The 16,118-nt window shown below is 34.2% G+C and overlaps 1 protein-coding gene across 1 annotated transcript in view; it reads left to right on the top strand.

Annotated features, from left to right (window-relative positions):
* Window positions 1–16,118, top strand: part of LOC137239144 (thrombospondin type-1 domain-containing protein 4-like) — a 30,726-nt gene that overhangs the window by 1,324 nt on the left and 13,284 nt on the right. Inside the window, exons 2-3 of the mRNA XM_067764123.1 lie at window positions 312–677; window positions 1,239–1,611. Coding sequence (XP_067620224.1) covers window positions 312–677; window positions 1,239–1,611 — 739 coding nt within the window. The remainder of the gene's footprint in view (window positions 1–311; window positions 678–1,238; window positions 1,612–16,118) is intronic.

Below are 16,118 nucleotides of genomic sequence, written 5' to 3'. Positions count from 1 at the left end.
TTCCTGAGCCCAAATCCTATCGAAAAATCGATGACGCGATATCGGTTAACTTTCGTCCATACAAATCGACCCACCCTAGTGTACATACTTGAAGTTGGTGGCTTTTTGACATAAATTCTTTTGGGCTATATATCAAAAAAGCGGCAACTAACTTTAAGTACCTACAAAATTTATAATATGCCCCTCAATATTTAATCTAAAAGTACATTAATGGCGAGTTCCCGGGGTTTTTTTGTTAAGATAGGTTAAGGGTAACAGTTTTATAAAATTTTCTTTGTTTTATATTTAATATTTCTCTCATTTACTGTTAGCTCACACTTGCAGTTTTTCTTACTTGCTCTACCGCTTGTATGCATTTCTTATGGTTCTGAACTTCCAAACCAGCTCAATATTTTTGAACCACCTACAGCAAAACTTACTAAAGTTGTCACAAATTATAGAAATGAAAGCTTAAATGAAAGCTCATTTGAAAATATCGATAACGATTATGAGGATGACAGCGATGAAGAAGATGATGATGATAATTATGTGCCTGGAAATAAAACCAAGCATTCGCGCCAAAAACAAATAAACATAACTAAGCGTGTGGGCACAACTTTTGTATGGGGACGCTGGGAAAAGTGGACGAAATGCAGCAATTCGTGCGTACAAATACGACGCCGAAAATGTATTGAGAGGTAAGTCAAGGTTAAGATTAGAAAGAACATATGAAATTTAAAACACAATTGTCACTTACACTGAAGAAATAGTCCAGATGTTATCCATAAAAAACGCGGAGATAATCCGGAAATGGTAGCGAAATAGTGTAAACAATTCCGAAATTATCTCGAAATGGTCCAGAAATTATTTAAACCCGAAAACAATTGCGAAATTATTAGGTTAAAATTCAGTAATGATCTTGAACAATCCCGAAACTATTCCTAGATAGTCCTAAAATGGTCCTGAATGGTCCCTCCTAAGGTTGGTAGGTGATATTGCGCACCTTTCCAAAATTGCGTAGTTTCCGTTTTTCAATATATGTATGTATATACCAAAAACTTATATCGATATAAAAGACTGTTTCCAGGAGAAGGCGTGGGTGGAAAACTACTGTCTTTTCCAAAATTTTAGACCAGAGGCCTATCATTGATCAAGGTAAATCCACTTCAAGTTTACCGATTACAGATAGACATCCAAATTTTCACATTTGAATTACTAACAATATAATAACCTAAATTCTTTATTCATTTAATTTTCAGACGACTTACTTCACTTGACACAGAACCGTTGGATCGTGAGTTCTATCCAGAGGTCAGCAGTCGCATTGGATGTTTTGGTATTATAAAACGTTTTCGCCATTGTAAGGATGAAAAATGCAAAGCAAATCGAAAGAGACAACGTGATGACCAATGCAGCGCCTTTAATAGAATACCTTTTAAGGGAAAGTACTACAATTGGCTTGGCTATGAGAAGGAACATAATGAATGTGAACTATTTTGTCGACCCAGTGGCTCAGCGATCTTCGTTAGCATGAATCAATCGGTAACTGATGGCACAACTTGTGGCAGACCGGCTGTATATTACACGCATTATTATCGACGTCGCGCAGTATGTGTGGAGGGTATTTGTAGGGTAAGCATGCGTGAGGGATGTGTCTCTAAAATATATAAATAGTTATTTATATTATTATTATAGGCTGCTATCTTTTAAGTGTCTAAAGGCTTCCTCTTATTAGCTGGGCTTTAAAGGCAAATTAATTAAAGAATTAACTTTCATAGCAGCAGTTGAGCTTTCGCATTAGTCGACCGCCACGCATATCCCTTCATATTTAGTAGATGCATTTTCTAAATAAGGATGAAATTACATAAATTGTGAATGTCGCAGTCAATACTAAAAATGATTATTATAAGAAAGAATTGAGCTTTTTATCAGCTAATACTCATTCAATAAAAATCGTGCTCATTGGTAAAACGTCTGAAGTTTGATCGCTTTGATGATCGCTCAATTTTTTGTTGATGTTATGGCTGCTTTAGTATTATAAAAAGTTCATAAGTTACAAAGGAAGAAAAATTATACACTTGATTAAATTTGATTGAAACGCTAATCAGCTTGAGTTGAGTTAGTTCTTCATCTGCAATACGTACTTACATCGTCATTAACATCATAAACATCATCGTTCATAAGCGTTAACGTTTTGTTGGTCTGCAATCGTTGCGCATCGTCACAAAGTTATCACGATCCGCTTGGCTCATTTGCGCAACGATTATCTCTAATTTGTTAAAATGGACATTGCCGCGTGTTCGCTGTGGCGGACATGATAGCTCTGATAAGCAATTGGCCGTTGGTGTAGTTGGTCACGCTATGACTGTTGGCCCATGCTTCAAGCTACAAAACTGTGCAACCCGCCGTTGAGTTTTAGTTTTTTTTAAATGTAAATTGTTATAATTTTGCGTTTGGTCAACCGGCTGTCAGCTGCATCGCCGCACATTTCTTTGAAGATTTTGTTCCCGTGCGGCAACTGGCGACTGACAGCTATTTAAAGCACTTAATAAGATCGCGACTCAGAGTTTACACTATAATTTTGAAGCTGTGAAGGTGTTGAAGACTTTTCTTTAAATTATTTCAATGCCCTTCCATTTGGCCTAACAATTTTGTAACTATAATTTTTTTTAACGTTGAAGCGTGCGAATTTGAAGGAAATAATGGTGTGAAGTTGTGAGTAGCATAACTTGATTGCAACGGAAAAACTTGGCTTTTGATTAGAACTGACATTTTAAACGCGTTTAATACTAAGCCATTAGCTTAGTGGGTGCATCCTCTTCAGCTGCCAACGTCGGGCGTCGATATGAATACCTTCTGGGATGTAGCATCTGCCTCCAATCGAGTGGGTTGCCTGAATTTAGACCCCTATTTTCCACATTGGCGGTGACCAAAAATATTGGGTCGAGTGTATACTAAGGTGCAGGAAAGTAACTTGGCGATGGTGTCTAGGTCGGTCCATAGTTTACTTCCCAGAACTGCGTGATAAAATTGTGCCTAAAACCTTCATCGAGCAAAAACAATTACCTTTGTTAGTCTTTCACACGAATAATGAAATATGATATTCTTCCATGGGAAATTCGCATCTTCTTCGCTTTGCTGCAGTTGAGTGTAATATGAAAATATTTCCAAAGTAATCTTAATAATTGCATAGTATTTACCTCTACCGACTTCTCTTTATGTGCCTTGTTCTACAGGATTCCACAGCTTTTTCTACGCCTTACCCTCTTCCTTAACAATTTTTTTCCCCATTCCTCATTATTTTCCTTTCCAATACCCTTTATTTTTTATTTTTTTAATACCCTTTCTCATAGCATACTTCTTGCTCTCCGTCTTGGCCTCTTTTTCTATCATTTCCCACAACTCGATACCAGCCTAGTGTAGCAAAAGAAAAGAGCCACTCCTTTTTCCTTTATGCGTTGTATTTCTCCCTGATTATATTTAATATTTTCCTGAAAGTAACGGACGGCAGCACACATTTATAGTCGTAAGAGGCCACTAAAATATACGCACTCGATATTTAAGGGTTAAAAAATAAAATAATCAAGGCAGTCTGGCTAATATCGGAGTGTACCGGATTCAATCCCGCTACACACTACCCATATCAATAACTTTATTTGCTGATGCGCTTAAAACAATAATAAATTCAAACGGGTTAGGGCACCGTCTACTTAGGCACCTAATTGAGATGAGAAGTATCCAGTAGCCTTATTTGACGGGTTAGTGGTATTTTCCTAAAACTTTGGAATGCAGTGTCAATAGTTTTGGAGTATGTTGGTAATTTTCCAAAATTCAGTGCTCATGTTATAAGCCGAGTGCAAGGCTTAATGAGGTACGCTTTATATGTATGTATGTACATATAAGTTGGACTTTTTTGAGAGGTAAATTTTTTTGTATTTTATTTTTATGCTCCCCTTAATTGCTGCTTTTTGTGCAGTTATCGCATCTGAAGTTGCTTTCCATGACGTCTCTTGAGCACATCTGCCCTCGTAAATCAGCCTTTTAACTTTTTTTATGACTTTTCATATTTTCATTCATTATTGTTGGCACTTGACCTCACCACCCTCTCTATCAAATTTGCCGGCATAACTTTTTGCCGGCATATGCACATGTGTGTATTTACTCATACATATACAAAATATGTTTTTACTTCAAGTTCATTTGACGTATTTTATCGTTCATTGGATTTCAAATTTTCCCGACGTCTTTTTTTGGACTTTTGTTCAACGAACGATTTTTCCGCTCGTGTATATCGACTGTCAATAAATGTGTTCGTTCGTTATTCGTGATATGTTTGTTTTTGATTGTTGTTACTTGACCATTGTAGTGTTGTTGATATTGGCTAATAATATTGTTGTTATTGTTAGTGGCTTGTTGGCAACAACTAAATTTATGATGTTATTTTGCTTCGGCTCTGCACTGCGCTGTAATTGTGCGTTCGAGGCATCATAAAGATTTTTCAAATGTATTGCTAACTTTTATTGTTGTCATTTTCATTACTTGTATAAATGTATTAAGTAAGTATAAATGTATGAATGTATATTTGTTATGATTTTGTTTAGCGTTGTTCGCGCATTTATATTTGTTATTGTTTTTACATCTATCTATCTTTTATATCGCATTGTATTTTAGTATTTTGTGTGTGTGTGTGTTTTTTTTGCTTTTAGTTAATTTAGGTTGTTTTTTTTTGGGGAAAATTCGAAATCATAAATTTTTCTTGCGGCTCAATTCATTCGCTGATGTTTTGTCAACCATTCAACAACGTTTTTTTTTTTGAGTTGTATACGGGGTGTTCCGGTATTTTTGAAATTTGGTATTCGCTGTGAAGGTGGCTCGGTGTGGTCAGTGGGTGAACTAATGAGTTATTAATTGTGTTTAATGCGGCAAAATGTAAACAATTAATTTTCGTTCGTGTGCGAGTGACAAATTTTTGATACTCAAATTTTAATTATCTTATTGATTAAAGGCATACTTTTTTTATAAGTGGATATTTGTACATACAAATGTGTTTTGATTTGTACCAAAGAAAAAATTTATTAATTTAATACAGGCCTACCTAAGTGGGTAACTTTCGCAATTAAGTAGTAACCGCTACGCACGAATAATTAAAAAAAAAGATTTTAAAAAGGAAAATATTTAACCTCTGGTGATGCTCAACCATTTTCAGAAATGAAACTTTGTCCAGTTATGGTCTTTACGGGATGTTGTTCTATATATATTTTTTTATCCTAAGAAAAATGTATCTTGTATTTAATCGTTTGTTCATCTCCCACATTCATACATTTTTAGAAGTAGTTCACACAATAATTATATTTTTGTTTTTATTAAATTATTGTAATTTTTAATTATGAAAGATCTCTTTAGGTATTATTGAATTTTTAAAATAGATGATATATCATTCCCGTGTTGAGATTTGTACTCGAGTCGTCATATTTCATATTCCGCAGGCCTACTTCTAGGGTACAACTGTATCTGTTGGTATGCTGATTTGTTTACGAAAGAAGGGTTTTTATGCGCGCCGTCAAATCTGTGCTAGACAATATATCCTAATTCAGCAGTTACAAGTTTAGCGGTCTCTTCCTATTTAGAAAAATTTTCAAGGAAGAAGAACTCGATTGAGAAGAAATGTGTCAAAAAGCAGTTCCCCGAACATTACCACTTCAGACCCTCCTGATTCTCTCGTCGATTCATTTTGAGCGCGGTGCTACTTTTAATTGTTTTCAACAAGCTAAGGTCTTCTTCTGAGAAAAATTTCAAAGCATAACTGCACTCTGCGTTGCAATACAATTTGTTTGATTTTTGAGGCTTCCTTAGGACATAAACCTGGGGTAATTTGGGCCCCAAAAAATTTATAAATAATCCTGTAAATAATACGTATGTTTGCCTATTTACGGGCAATGCCACGTATTTTATCGAATGTTATATATAGGCAAGTAAGTGGCATATAAATTTATCCTAGTTGCTGCGCGGATAGAAAGTTCGGTGGAAGCACTATATGGAGCCTACGTATATTTGTCTAGAGGTGAGCTGGATAGTTATGGACTCTGCCTGGATAGAAAATCTGTTATAGGCAATATACCGATCTTTCTGAGTAAAATGGCAGTATTTAAGGATTTTTATCTTCGGAGACTAAAACGTAACATTATTGCGACTGTGAAAGATTGTAGTGAAAGAGTACCTGAAATTTCAAACACATTCGCATTGTTTATTGAAAAAATTCTGAACATGGTTTAGCGATAAATATTTTTATGCCTTGATCCATTAAATTAATACAAGTAGTCGGAACCGATTTGCATTAACTATTGAAACCTTTATACCTTACATACTTTTTGGATTTCAAAAACTGTTTACTAAAGCCTAATTTGCTTCCTAAATACATATACGCATGCGAATTAAAAGTTCAACTTTTTTGTTAGTGTCCTCCAAGGTTTGTTGCTCAAAGACGACTGACTACTCTAATTGCCAGACTGTTTAGACGCCATTCATTTTTAACTACAACTTAATAATGTCAATCACAGATATGCATTGTATGCCATTCATAACTTTTTATTCATTTATCCCCTACCAAATCGAGTTTTGAATATCTTTCCCACTTTACTAAATGGTTTGATGTTAGCTTGCGTGTATTTAAATGATTTACTCAGCTGTTAAAAGGGATGTATTAGCTGAGATTTATTTAACTATTGACATTTGCACATACATATATAGTAGGATAACTATACCTTGAGTAAGTAAGAGATTCATTGTGTGATGTGGTAAAAACAAAAAGGAGAAATTCCGCATGGCTTTAAATGGTCACTAATTTGATAAGACATGCAATGGAGAGTGTTAACGAGACGAGTTTGGTTAAAGTTAAATACGACAAATGCCCATCAATCTAGAGGGGAATAGTTTTCGGCAATCAAAACATCAACTCATCACTCATATACGGCGATGTATGTGCCGAAAGCCAGAGTCACACAGATTTATATCACAGTATCCCACATTTCCACATGGCTATTTGTTAACTCTGAGCACAAAGAAAAAATTCCTTTGAAAATGATAAATTAAAAAAATAAATGCTATAATGTTGTTGAATCCGGAAAAACTATACTAGACTTGACCAACCAGTTTCAGCAAAAGGGTTGGTTGGAGTTTAGATGGTTTATTGAACTGGGAAAAAGAGTTTTCGATGCGATGTATCACGTAGAGGGAACTCCACAGAAAGCTGTAGCTATAGTCAAAACAGGATATATCAATGGAAAATTAATGAAAATTAAGATTAAACCCTCCGAGCGATGCTAGATTGAAGAGGGTTAGTGTCGTATTCATTAGGATTAGATAATGCGCTTTAGAGATCTCAAACCTGTTGTGTCATACCAAACCGATCGATCCTTTTATCATGTCGCACTTGAAATATTCCAGGGATGTAGGACATGGTGAAACACCTACATACGTTGCCAGAGCTTAGCGAACTGTCCTTCCAGAATCAATAATGGCGAGCTTCTTAAATATACAAACTCAACGGAATGGACATAGTGGGAAGATATTCTTACCAAGCTTCTCACAATATTAATAATTTGTTAATGCACGCGTTATCGTGTTAAAGCCGCGCATATTGGACCAAATCATAAGTAAAAGACAGTTTCTCCATTCTCCTGTTTGATTAATTAAACCTTCATTGTATGAGACATGCAAGTTCGAAAAGGAAACATTTTTAGTACTTTTCCTTACTGATTTAAAAAAAAATTTAATGGTATGCATTTTTTTTCTGCCTATAAACTTGGATAGGCAGAGAAGAAACAGATATATACACCTTTTAATTTTTTCGAAGATCTGACTTCGACCCTGCATACAAAATAAATATGAAGGAAAAAATATGTGAGGTTAAAAAAATATTACGAGAAGTTCAATATCGAACTTTGAAATCCCACCCATAAGTTTAGTTTTGGAGAAGAACTTCAAAAAAAAAAAAAAAAAGCGGAAGTATTTAATTATATATATTAACCTGGATCGCGACATCGATTTTTCGATAGGATTTGGGCTCAGGAAAAAAAGTTCCACTACGCATACCCAAAAAAATAATTTTCGAATCTGCGAAAGGGTAAACTTTTCGAGAAAAATACTCCCCAAAACCCAAAAAGTATTGCAACGAATATTAGCAACACTAAGGAATACTATCATCTCTAAGCCGATGCTAAGCAGTGACTTGTATACACATCAATAGATCAATCATTATGTCTACACATATGTACGTACACGCAGCGGAGAAGAGACGCACAAACACATGCAGATATCCTATCTGAGATGCTCCCAAAATTATGCAACTATAATTGTGGACACGCGCATATGAGAGAAGCTACAAAATCATGCATCTGTAGTTACAGCTGAGTAATTTTATAACTGATAACTAACTCGCAATTTCTGGAAATAGAAAAGCCTAGAAATATGCAACGAGGAAATCACAGAGTATAAAAGGCAGCAACAGTAGAGGCGCGACAATCAGTTTGATCTAAGACGCTATCTGGCGAGCAATAGTACTGTTATTGTGAAGAACTTTAATAAAGGCCATTTTGCATTATTGAATAGTGGAGTTATTTATTCAACAGTTTAGTGATTCGAACGTTAGCAGAAGATTCCAAATAAGGGGAATTGCAGTAAATTCGTTACAGTATTTTTTTTTTTCAAAAAATTGTTGTAAAAATGTTGGCGATAACAGTCTTTCGAAAAAAAATTTTTTTTTGGGTTTTGGGGAGTGTTTTGGTCGAAAAATTTACCCTTTCATCATTTTTTTCGCTGGCTCGAAAATTATTTTTTTGGGTATGCGAGTGGAACTTTTTTCCTGAGCCCAAATCCTATCGAAAAATCGATGGCGCGATATCGGTTAATAAATCGACCCAGTCTAATATATATAATGCCACTAATTTTTAAACAACGCATGCCTAATTTCAGCAAGGGTTTTAAATTCCAAAACGCACTCCTGAAAAAATTCACTCTCGTTACATTTGACAGGTGGCATAGTAGAAAGATTGTTTTAAGAACATTTCGATGAGAAGCAATATTTTTGAATGGATTTTTAATCCGTGCTCTGTGTTTAATCATACTATACAGGCATAATTAAGGGTTGAAAGACTGGCCTAAATAAGTCAAGGTCTCTGCAAGCGTATACTTAACCATAAGCATTTAATTGGGTTGAATTAAGCAGAGAGATTATCAGTATTGCAATAATTGCCTTTAAATCGGGCATTAGGTAAACTAACGATGTATTTTAAAGAGTACATAAAAACAATGGAAATGAAACAAACAGGAAAAATGTAGCATAATAGAAAGGTCATCAAAACAAAAAAATCGAAAAAATTAAATAAATATTTATTTGTAAAAATTTATTTTGCGCCTTCCTATTGACCATAGCTACTTCTTTTCCTTTCGCTACAATTTTTATACTCAGTTGAGCAGAGCTCACAGAGTATATTAACTTTGATTGCATAACGGTTGGTTGTACAGGTATAAAGGAATCGAGATAGATATAGACTTCCATATATCAAAATCATCAGTATCGAAAAAAAATTCGATTGAGCCATGTCCGTCCGTCCGTCCGTCTGTCCTTTAACACGATAACTTGAGTAAATTTTGAGGTATCTTGATGAAATTTGGTACGTAGGTTCCTGGGCACTCATCTCAGATCGCTATTTAAAATGAACGATATCGGACAATAACTTTTTCGATATCGAAAATTTCGAAAAATCGAAAAAGTGCGATAATTCATTACCAAATACGCATTAAGCGATGAAACTTGGTAGGTGAGTTGAGCATATGACGCAGAATAGAAAACTACTAAAATTTTGGACAATGGACGTGGCACCGCCCACTTTTAAATAAAGGTAATTTAGAAGTTTTGCAAGCTGTAATTTGGCAGTCGTTGAAGATATCAAGTTGAACAAAAATTAACCAATCCTTGTGAAATTTGGTATAGGCTTAGCTTCTAGGACGATAACTGTTTTCTTTGAAAAAGGGCGAAATCGGTTGAAGCCACGCCCAGTTTTTATACACAGTCGACGGTCTGTCCTTCCGCTCGGCCGTTAACACGATAACTTGAGCAAAAATCGATATATCTTTACTAAACTCAGTTCACGTACTTATCTGAACTCACTTTGTATTGGTATAAAAAATGGCCGAAATCCGACTATGACCACGCCCACTTTTTCGATATCGAAAATTACGAAAAATGAAAAAAATGCCATAATTATATACCAAATACGAAAAAATGGATGAAACATGGTAATTGTATTGGTCTATTGACGCAAAATATAACTTTAGAAAAAAACTTGGTAAAATGGGTGTGACACCTACCATATTAAGTAGAAGAAAATGAAAAAGTTTTGCAGGGCGAAATCAAAAGCCCTTGGAATCTTGGAAGGAATACTGTGCGTGGTATTACATATATAAATAAACTAGCGGTACCCGACAGATGATGTTCTGGATCACCCTGGTCCACATTTTGGTAGATATCTCGAAAACGCCTTCACATATACAACTAAGGGCCACTCCCTTTTAAAACCCTCATTAATACCTTTAATTTGATACCCATATCGTACAAACACATTCTAGAGTCACCCATGGTCCACGTTTATGGCGATATCTCGAAAAGGCGTTCACATATAGAACTAAGGCCCACTCCTTTTTAAAATACTCATTAATACCTTTCATTTGATACTCATATCATACAAACAAATCCTAGAGTCACCCCTGGTCCACCTTTATGGCGATATCTCGAAAAGGCGTCCACCTATAGAACTAAGGCCCACACCCTTTTAAAATACTCATTAGCACCTTTCATTTGATACCCATATCGTACACAAAAGTTCTAGAGTCACCCCTGGCCCACCTTTATGACGATATCTCGAAAAGGCATCCACCTATAGAACTAAGGCCCACTCCCTTTTAAAATACTCATTAACAGCTTTCATTTGATACCCATATAGTACAAACAAATTCTAGAGTCACCCCTGGTCCACCTTTATGGCGATATCTCGAAAAGACGTCCACCTATAGAACTTAGGCCCACTCCCTTTTAAAATTATCATTAACACATTTCATTTCATACCCATATCGTACAAACAAATTCTCGAGTCAGGCCTGGTCCACCTTTATGGCGTCCATCTATAGATCTATGGCCCACTTCCTCTTAAAATACTCTTTAATACCTTCCATTTGATACACATGTCATACAAACACATTCCAGGGTTACCCTAGGTTCCTTTTACAACATGGTGATTTCCCTTACTTTGTCTCCACAGCTCTCAACTGAGTATGTAATGTTCGGTTACACCCGAACTTAGCCTTCCTTACTTGTTTTTTGTAAGTTTATTTAGTGCGTATTTTCGGATAACGGTTACTTACATTTACTTATTATCTGTTTGGTTAATTATATGTTAACGTAACATCAATTTGCTAGGCGAATAAAAATAAAACACGAAATTGGTCAAAAAAAAAGGTAAATGGCCATAACGTACGCGCACACATACACAAGCAATCATAATTGCAGATTAGTGCTAAAAGCTACGCATATCGCATTCATAAGTAATAGTTTAAAACAATTTTTATGTAATTTGAATAGTTTATCAAAATAGTTTGCATATTTTGATATCGTGTCTTGAAAATTTGCTGAAATTGAACCGCAGTGAATCTCTTTGAATTGTTTATTAAGTTTTGGAAAAACAATCTGCATTTTCTCTGGAAAATTTCAACAGACACACTGAAAATTGCTCAATGATTAGAAGTATACAAAAAATTAATTAGCAAGATTTTTTCTACTGACCCAGCAGGTGGGTGTCTTGAGTTTATTGCTTGTTTGTCATAATGTTGTGGTGTAAAGGATAAATATTTTTCATTTAAAAATATGTAGGTTGAATATTGGTGTGATATACAATGCGCGAATTTTCACAAACTGTGCTACGGTGTCTAATAAGGCATTGAAGCATTTTTATTATTAAACGGTTTTATTTAGGTTGACTTGACAGGCTGGACCGCACTTTCTTATAATTGAAATTTAAGTAACTTCCCCATAAGCTATAAGCTTGAAACTTGGAATATAGTTCAGAACCCGATGACAATGCAATAATAAGAAAAAAATCGTATTTGTGGTCCGATTTGGCTCATATTTGGAACACATAATACATACAAGGATAGAAAGCGACCTATGAAACAAATCACCGCTAGGTGGCGCAAGGATCGACATAATCAAAAAACGTATTTGTGGTCCGATTTGGCTCATATTTGGACCACATAATACATACAAGAATAGAAAGCGACCTATGAAAAAAATCGCCGCTAGGTGGCGCAAGGCTCGAGATATTCACAAAAATCGTATTTGTGCTCCGATTTGGCTCATATTTGGAACACATAATACATACAAGGATAGAAAGCGACCTATGAAAAAAGTCACCGCTAGGTGGCGCAAGGATCGAAATATTAAAAAAACGTATTTGTGGTCCGATTTGGTCCATATTTGGAACAAATATTAACTACAGTCCGGTAGACGTGACATCAAAATATTTTGGAGTTCGAGGAGACGTAAAATTTCTATTGATAGTCATATATAAGACCAACTGAACCCTAATCAGATTATGATACGCCGCCTCACATTTTTAGAAATTTCACGCGCTCAATGCTTTTATTTAATTGTCTGATCAACGCCCTAGATTGATGAGGAGTGTGATGACTGGTACCTAGGACCTACCTAATTATTTTCTAGCTTTTAATATTATTATTACTTCACGTAAGTATTGTTTTCAATAAAACCGTTTAACTTAAACATTTTTTTTAATTATTTTATTTTGTTACGTATCCGCAGTGGTCGTGCGGTACGGCGGAAAGTACTATATCTAGGTAAACCAACTTGATATATCAACTATTTCTAATGAAGTTATTAATTTAAATGTATTTTACATTTTATATCATATATGAAATGTTTTCTTTAAGCAAACACTAGACACTAGAAAAACTTTTGCTTAAGCGTTTTTTAATACCATCAAAGCCTAAAGACCGAAAGGCAAGGCATCACCAAAAAAAAGCCTGCAAATGAAAACTTGAATATTTTTGCTCATTCTTTATGAATGAAATAAATTATAAAATAATCTATTTATTAATATATACTACATATGTTTTTACAAATACATTTAAATGAATATACATATGTACATATTTTTGCAAGACTGTTCTTAATAAAATTCAAATTTTTCAACAACGCAAAGAAGACCGAAATTCATTGTCAAAATTCTAGCGCCGTAAGATTCCTCTGTATGTACTTTTGTATGTTTATATGTTAGTCGATGATCATAATGGCAGACACACTGTCCGACAATAAATTTATGTGTCTAATTTTTACACTTTTCATGTGTATACAACGGACAATTGAAGTTAAGTCATGCGTACATATATTTATATGTTGATATAGGAATGTATATTGCAACATTGCTTTATTTTAATATTTTGCTATTTCAATACGATCTTGCTTTTAGACAAAAATCTGCTATTTGATTAACGTACAAGATGATGACATATGTATTGCTAGCAAATATTTGTGGAAAATATGGATTTGTAAGAATTAAAATGAAAAATGATGAACATACATATGTAAATATTGTCTTCTATTCTTTGGCATTTGCATTTGACATATTGCAATGATGTTTGTAATAAATCTGGGTAATGCCAAAAATTACGGAGCATATTCATAGAACAAATTCCCTCGCTTTTGTTGAAATACTTTTTTCACTGTAATATTGATAAATATTACGGTCCGTATTAAATTTAATTTACATATTGCTAAAAAAATTTCAAATAACAGTAATAATCAGAGCTGCTCAACCCTTATAAACTTACAGCACTTTTGTTTTTGTTTTGCCCTGAATCATTCAAATTCACACTTTGAATAAAAAAAAAAATGTTCATAGCACTCCCATATGCCCCCACATATAATTTCGAATCATATGAAAATGCTTGAATTTCTTATGAAAGTGCCAAGAAAAAGCACTCCCGTATGAAGCTCAGCCACTTGTCAACTAAAAATTATTCAAAAACATTATACATAGCACTGAAAAAAATTTGTAATCAAAATTGATTCATAAATAAAATAAAATAGATATTTGACCGCGGAGCTGAAATATATGGGGCATGTGACCAAACAGTGGAAGCAAAACTGTACCAAAACAAGAGGAGCCTATTCTAACTTTATATGAAAATAGTTAAGTATCCTCAAGGGAAGTCAGTAACTAGTGATACAAATTTCTGGTTCAGAACTAAGTCTTAGTTCGTTAATAACTAGCTAGGTTTTCAGTTATAAAATCGACTAAAAAACTGCTACCAGCTTTAACGAGCTGAGTATGCCTCTTTCTCAACACTATTCCACCAGTACGTAACTATCGAAAAAGTACCAAAAAGAAATTTGTATATAGTTAGGAACTAGTGAAAAGTTAAAGCAACGGGGACAATCTCCACCGCCTAGGACATCGCCATGTTAAATTCGCCAGTTGAAAACATGTATAAGAGATAGATGGCGAACTATTAGTGGTTCAGAATGCAGTAGAAATGCACTAGTTTTGACCTAGAGATTCTCTTACGGGGTATTTTCTGTGACTTTTTATTTCAATTCAGTATATTATTTTTCTTGGTTATGAGACATTTTTTGACTGTAAGTGGGGGGAACCGTAAAGTAGCCATGCCTATCATTTACTTGTTAAACATTTTATTAAATTCACATGGTATTTCAGCACCACAGTAATCTCTGTTGCTAATATATATACGTAAATTTGAACACAAATTTAAAACAAACCACGCGGAGCCCTCTAATTAAGCATTTCAAAAGTTCGCGGAAATTTCTACATTCACTTTTAGTATGATTATTGAATCCAAAATTCCGACGGTACGTGTATATATGTATGTATGTACATAGAATAAATCTCGACTAAATATGAACAAATAATATTATTACAGAACATTTGTCGGGAAAGTGTCTTATCAAGATTATGTATGCAATTTGGCTTAACTGGCCTGTATGTCCTCAGGATTTTAGAAAATTGTCAGAATTATTTCTTGTCGAGATTCTGAAAGTAATCTCAAAGGCGCACACGAAATAAAACAATTAGTAAAAAAAAAAAAAAATAATAAATCCGAAAACTTTCGTGCTAAATTTTTTCGACGAATAATAACAACATATCTAAAGAAGGAAACTTATCAAAATTTTATTACATATTCAAACGCAGACTTATTTTTGTGGATTGTCACAGTCCTATGAAAATCAACAGAAAAATTTACCCTCAAAGCAGTAAATTTTCCTGAATTCTTGGCAAAAACCCAAAAAACGGCAGTGCGACGTAAATGTTAATAAATTTACAGCAAATTTATATTTTTAAATAAATGTCACGTAGGTGAGCTTATCACATTATCTGCTTATAATATTTACTCTATTACAAAAACAAATTCAACTGAGCAGAAATAATTTTTAAACTGCTAATCATGGGTACGTGAATAGACCTAAAGTTTATAATGTTAGACATGGGAGATCATGCATTTTATTATGGGACAGCCCTAACGGAAATATATACGAAGGAAAAGTTTGCTAAATTTTGTTGACGGATTGAACTCTAGTAGCGCTAGCAGATAAATAAGAGCTTTAGGATATTTAATACTATGGAAATAAATATTCATAAATTATTGCATATCTGTCATACATTTTTATATACTTGACTATGTATGTTGTTGTGTAAAAAACAAATACATATGATTATTAGAGTGCCTGACCCTGCATATAAAATATGTTATTTTCTACCATAAAAATTTGTAACAATTTTGATAAAAAAATTAATATGAAACAGTCTTGTGTTTAACGTTAGCCTAACAAATTTAAAATTGTACTCACAATTTTTCTTAACAAGAAGTAGGCTAGAAAAACGTTTCCTTAAGATTTCTTTGGAGGATGGAAAGTTCTAATATTATAGAAGATCCTCAAAATTAGTTCTTATCAACAAGTAATGAGATATTTATAATACAAGGCGAAATTCTAGGACTGAGTTCTTCTTGTTTAAGGTGTAATCACTAAACCGGAAGTACTACGACCTGTGCAA

Source organism: Eurosta solidaginis, chromosome 2 (genome assembly GCF_040869045.1).
Source record: "Eurosta solidaginis isolate ZX-2024a chromosome 2, ASM4086904v1, whole genome shotgun sequence".
In the NCBI taxonomy this organism is placed as follows: Eukaryota; Metazoa; Arthropoda; class Insecta; order Diptera; family Tephritidae; genus Eurosta; species Eurosta solidaginis.
The sequence above is the reverse complement of the archived record's forward strand: the minus strand, read 5'-3'. Positions and strand labels throughout refer to the sequence as shown.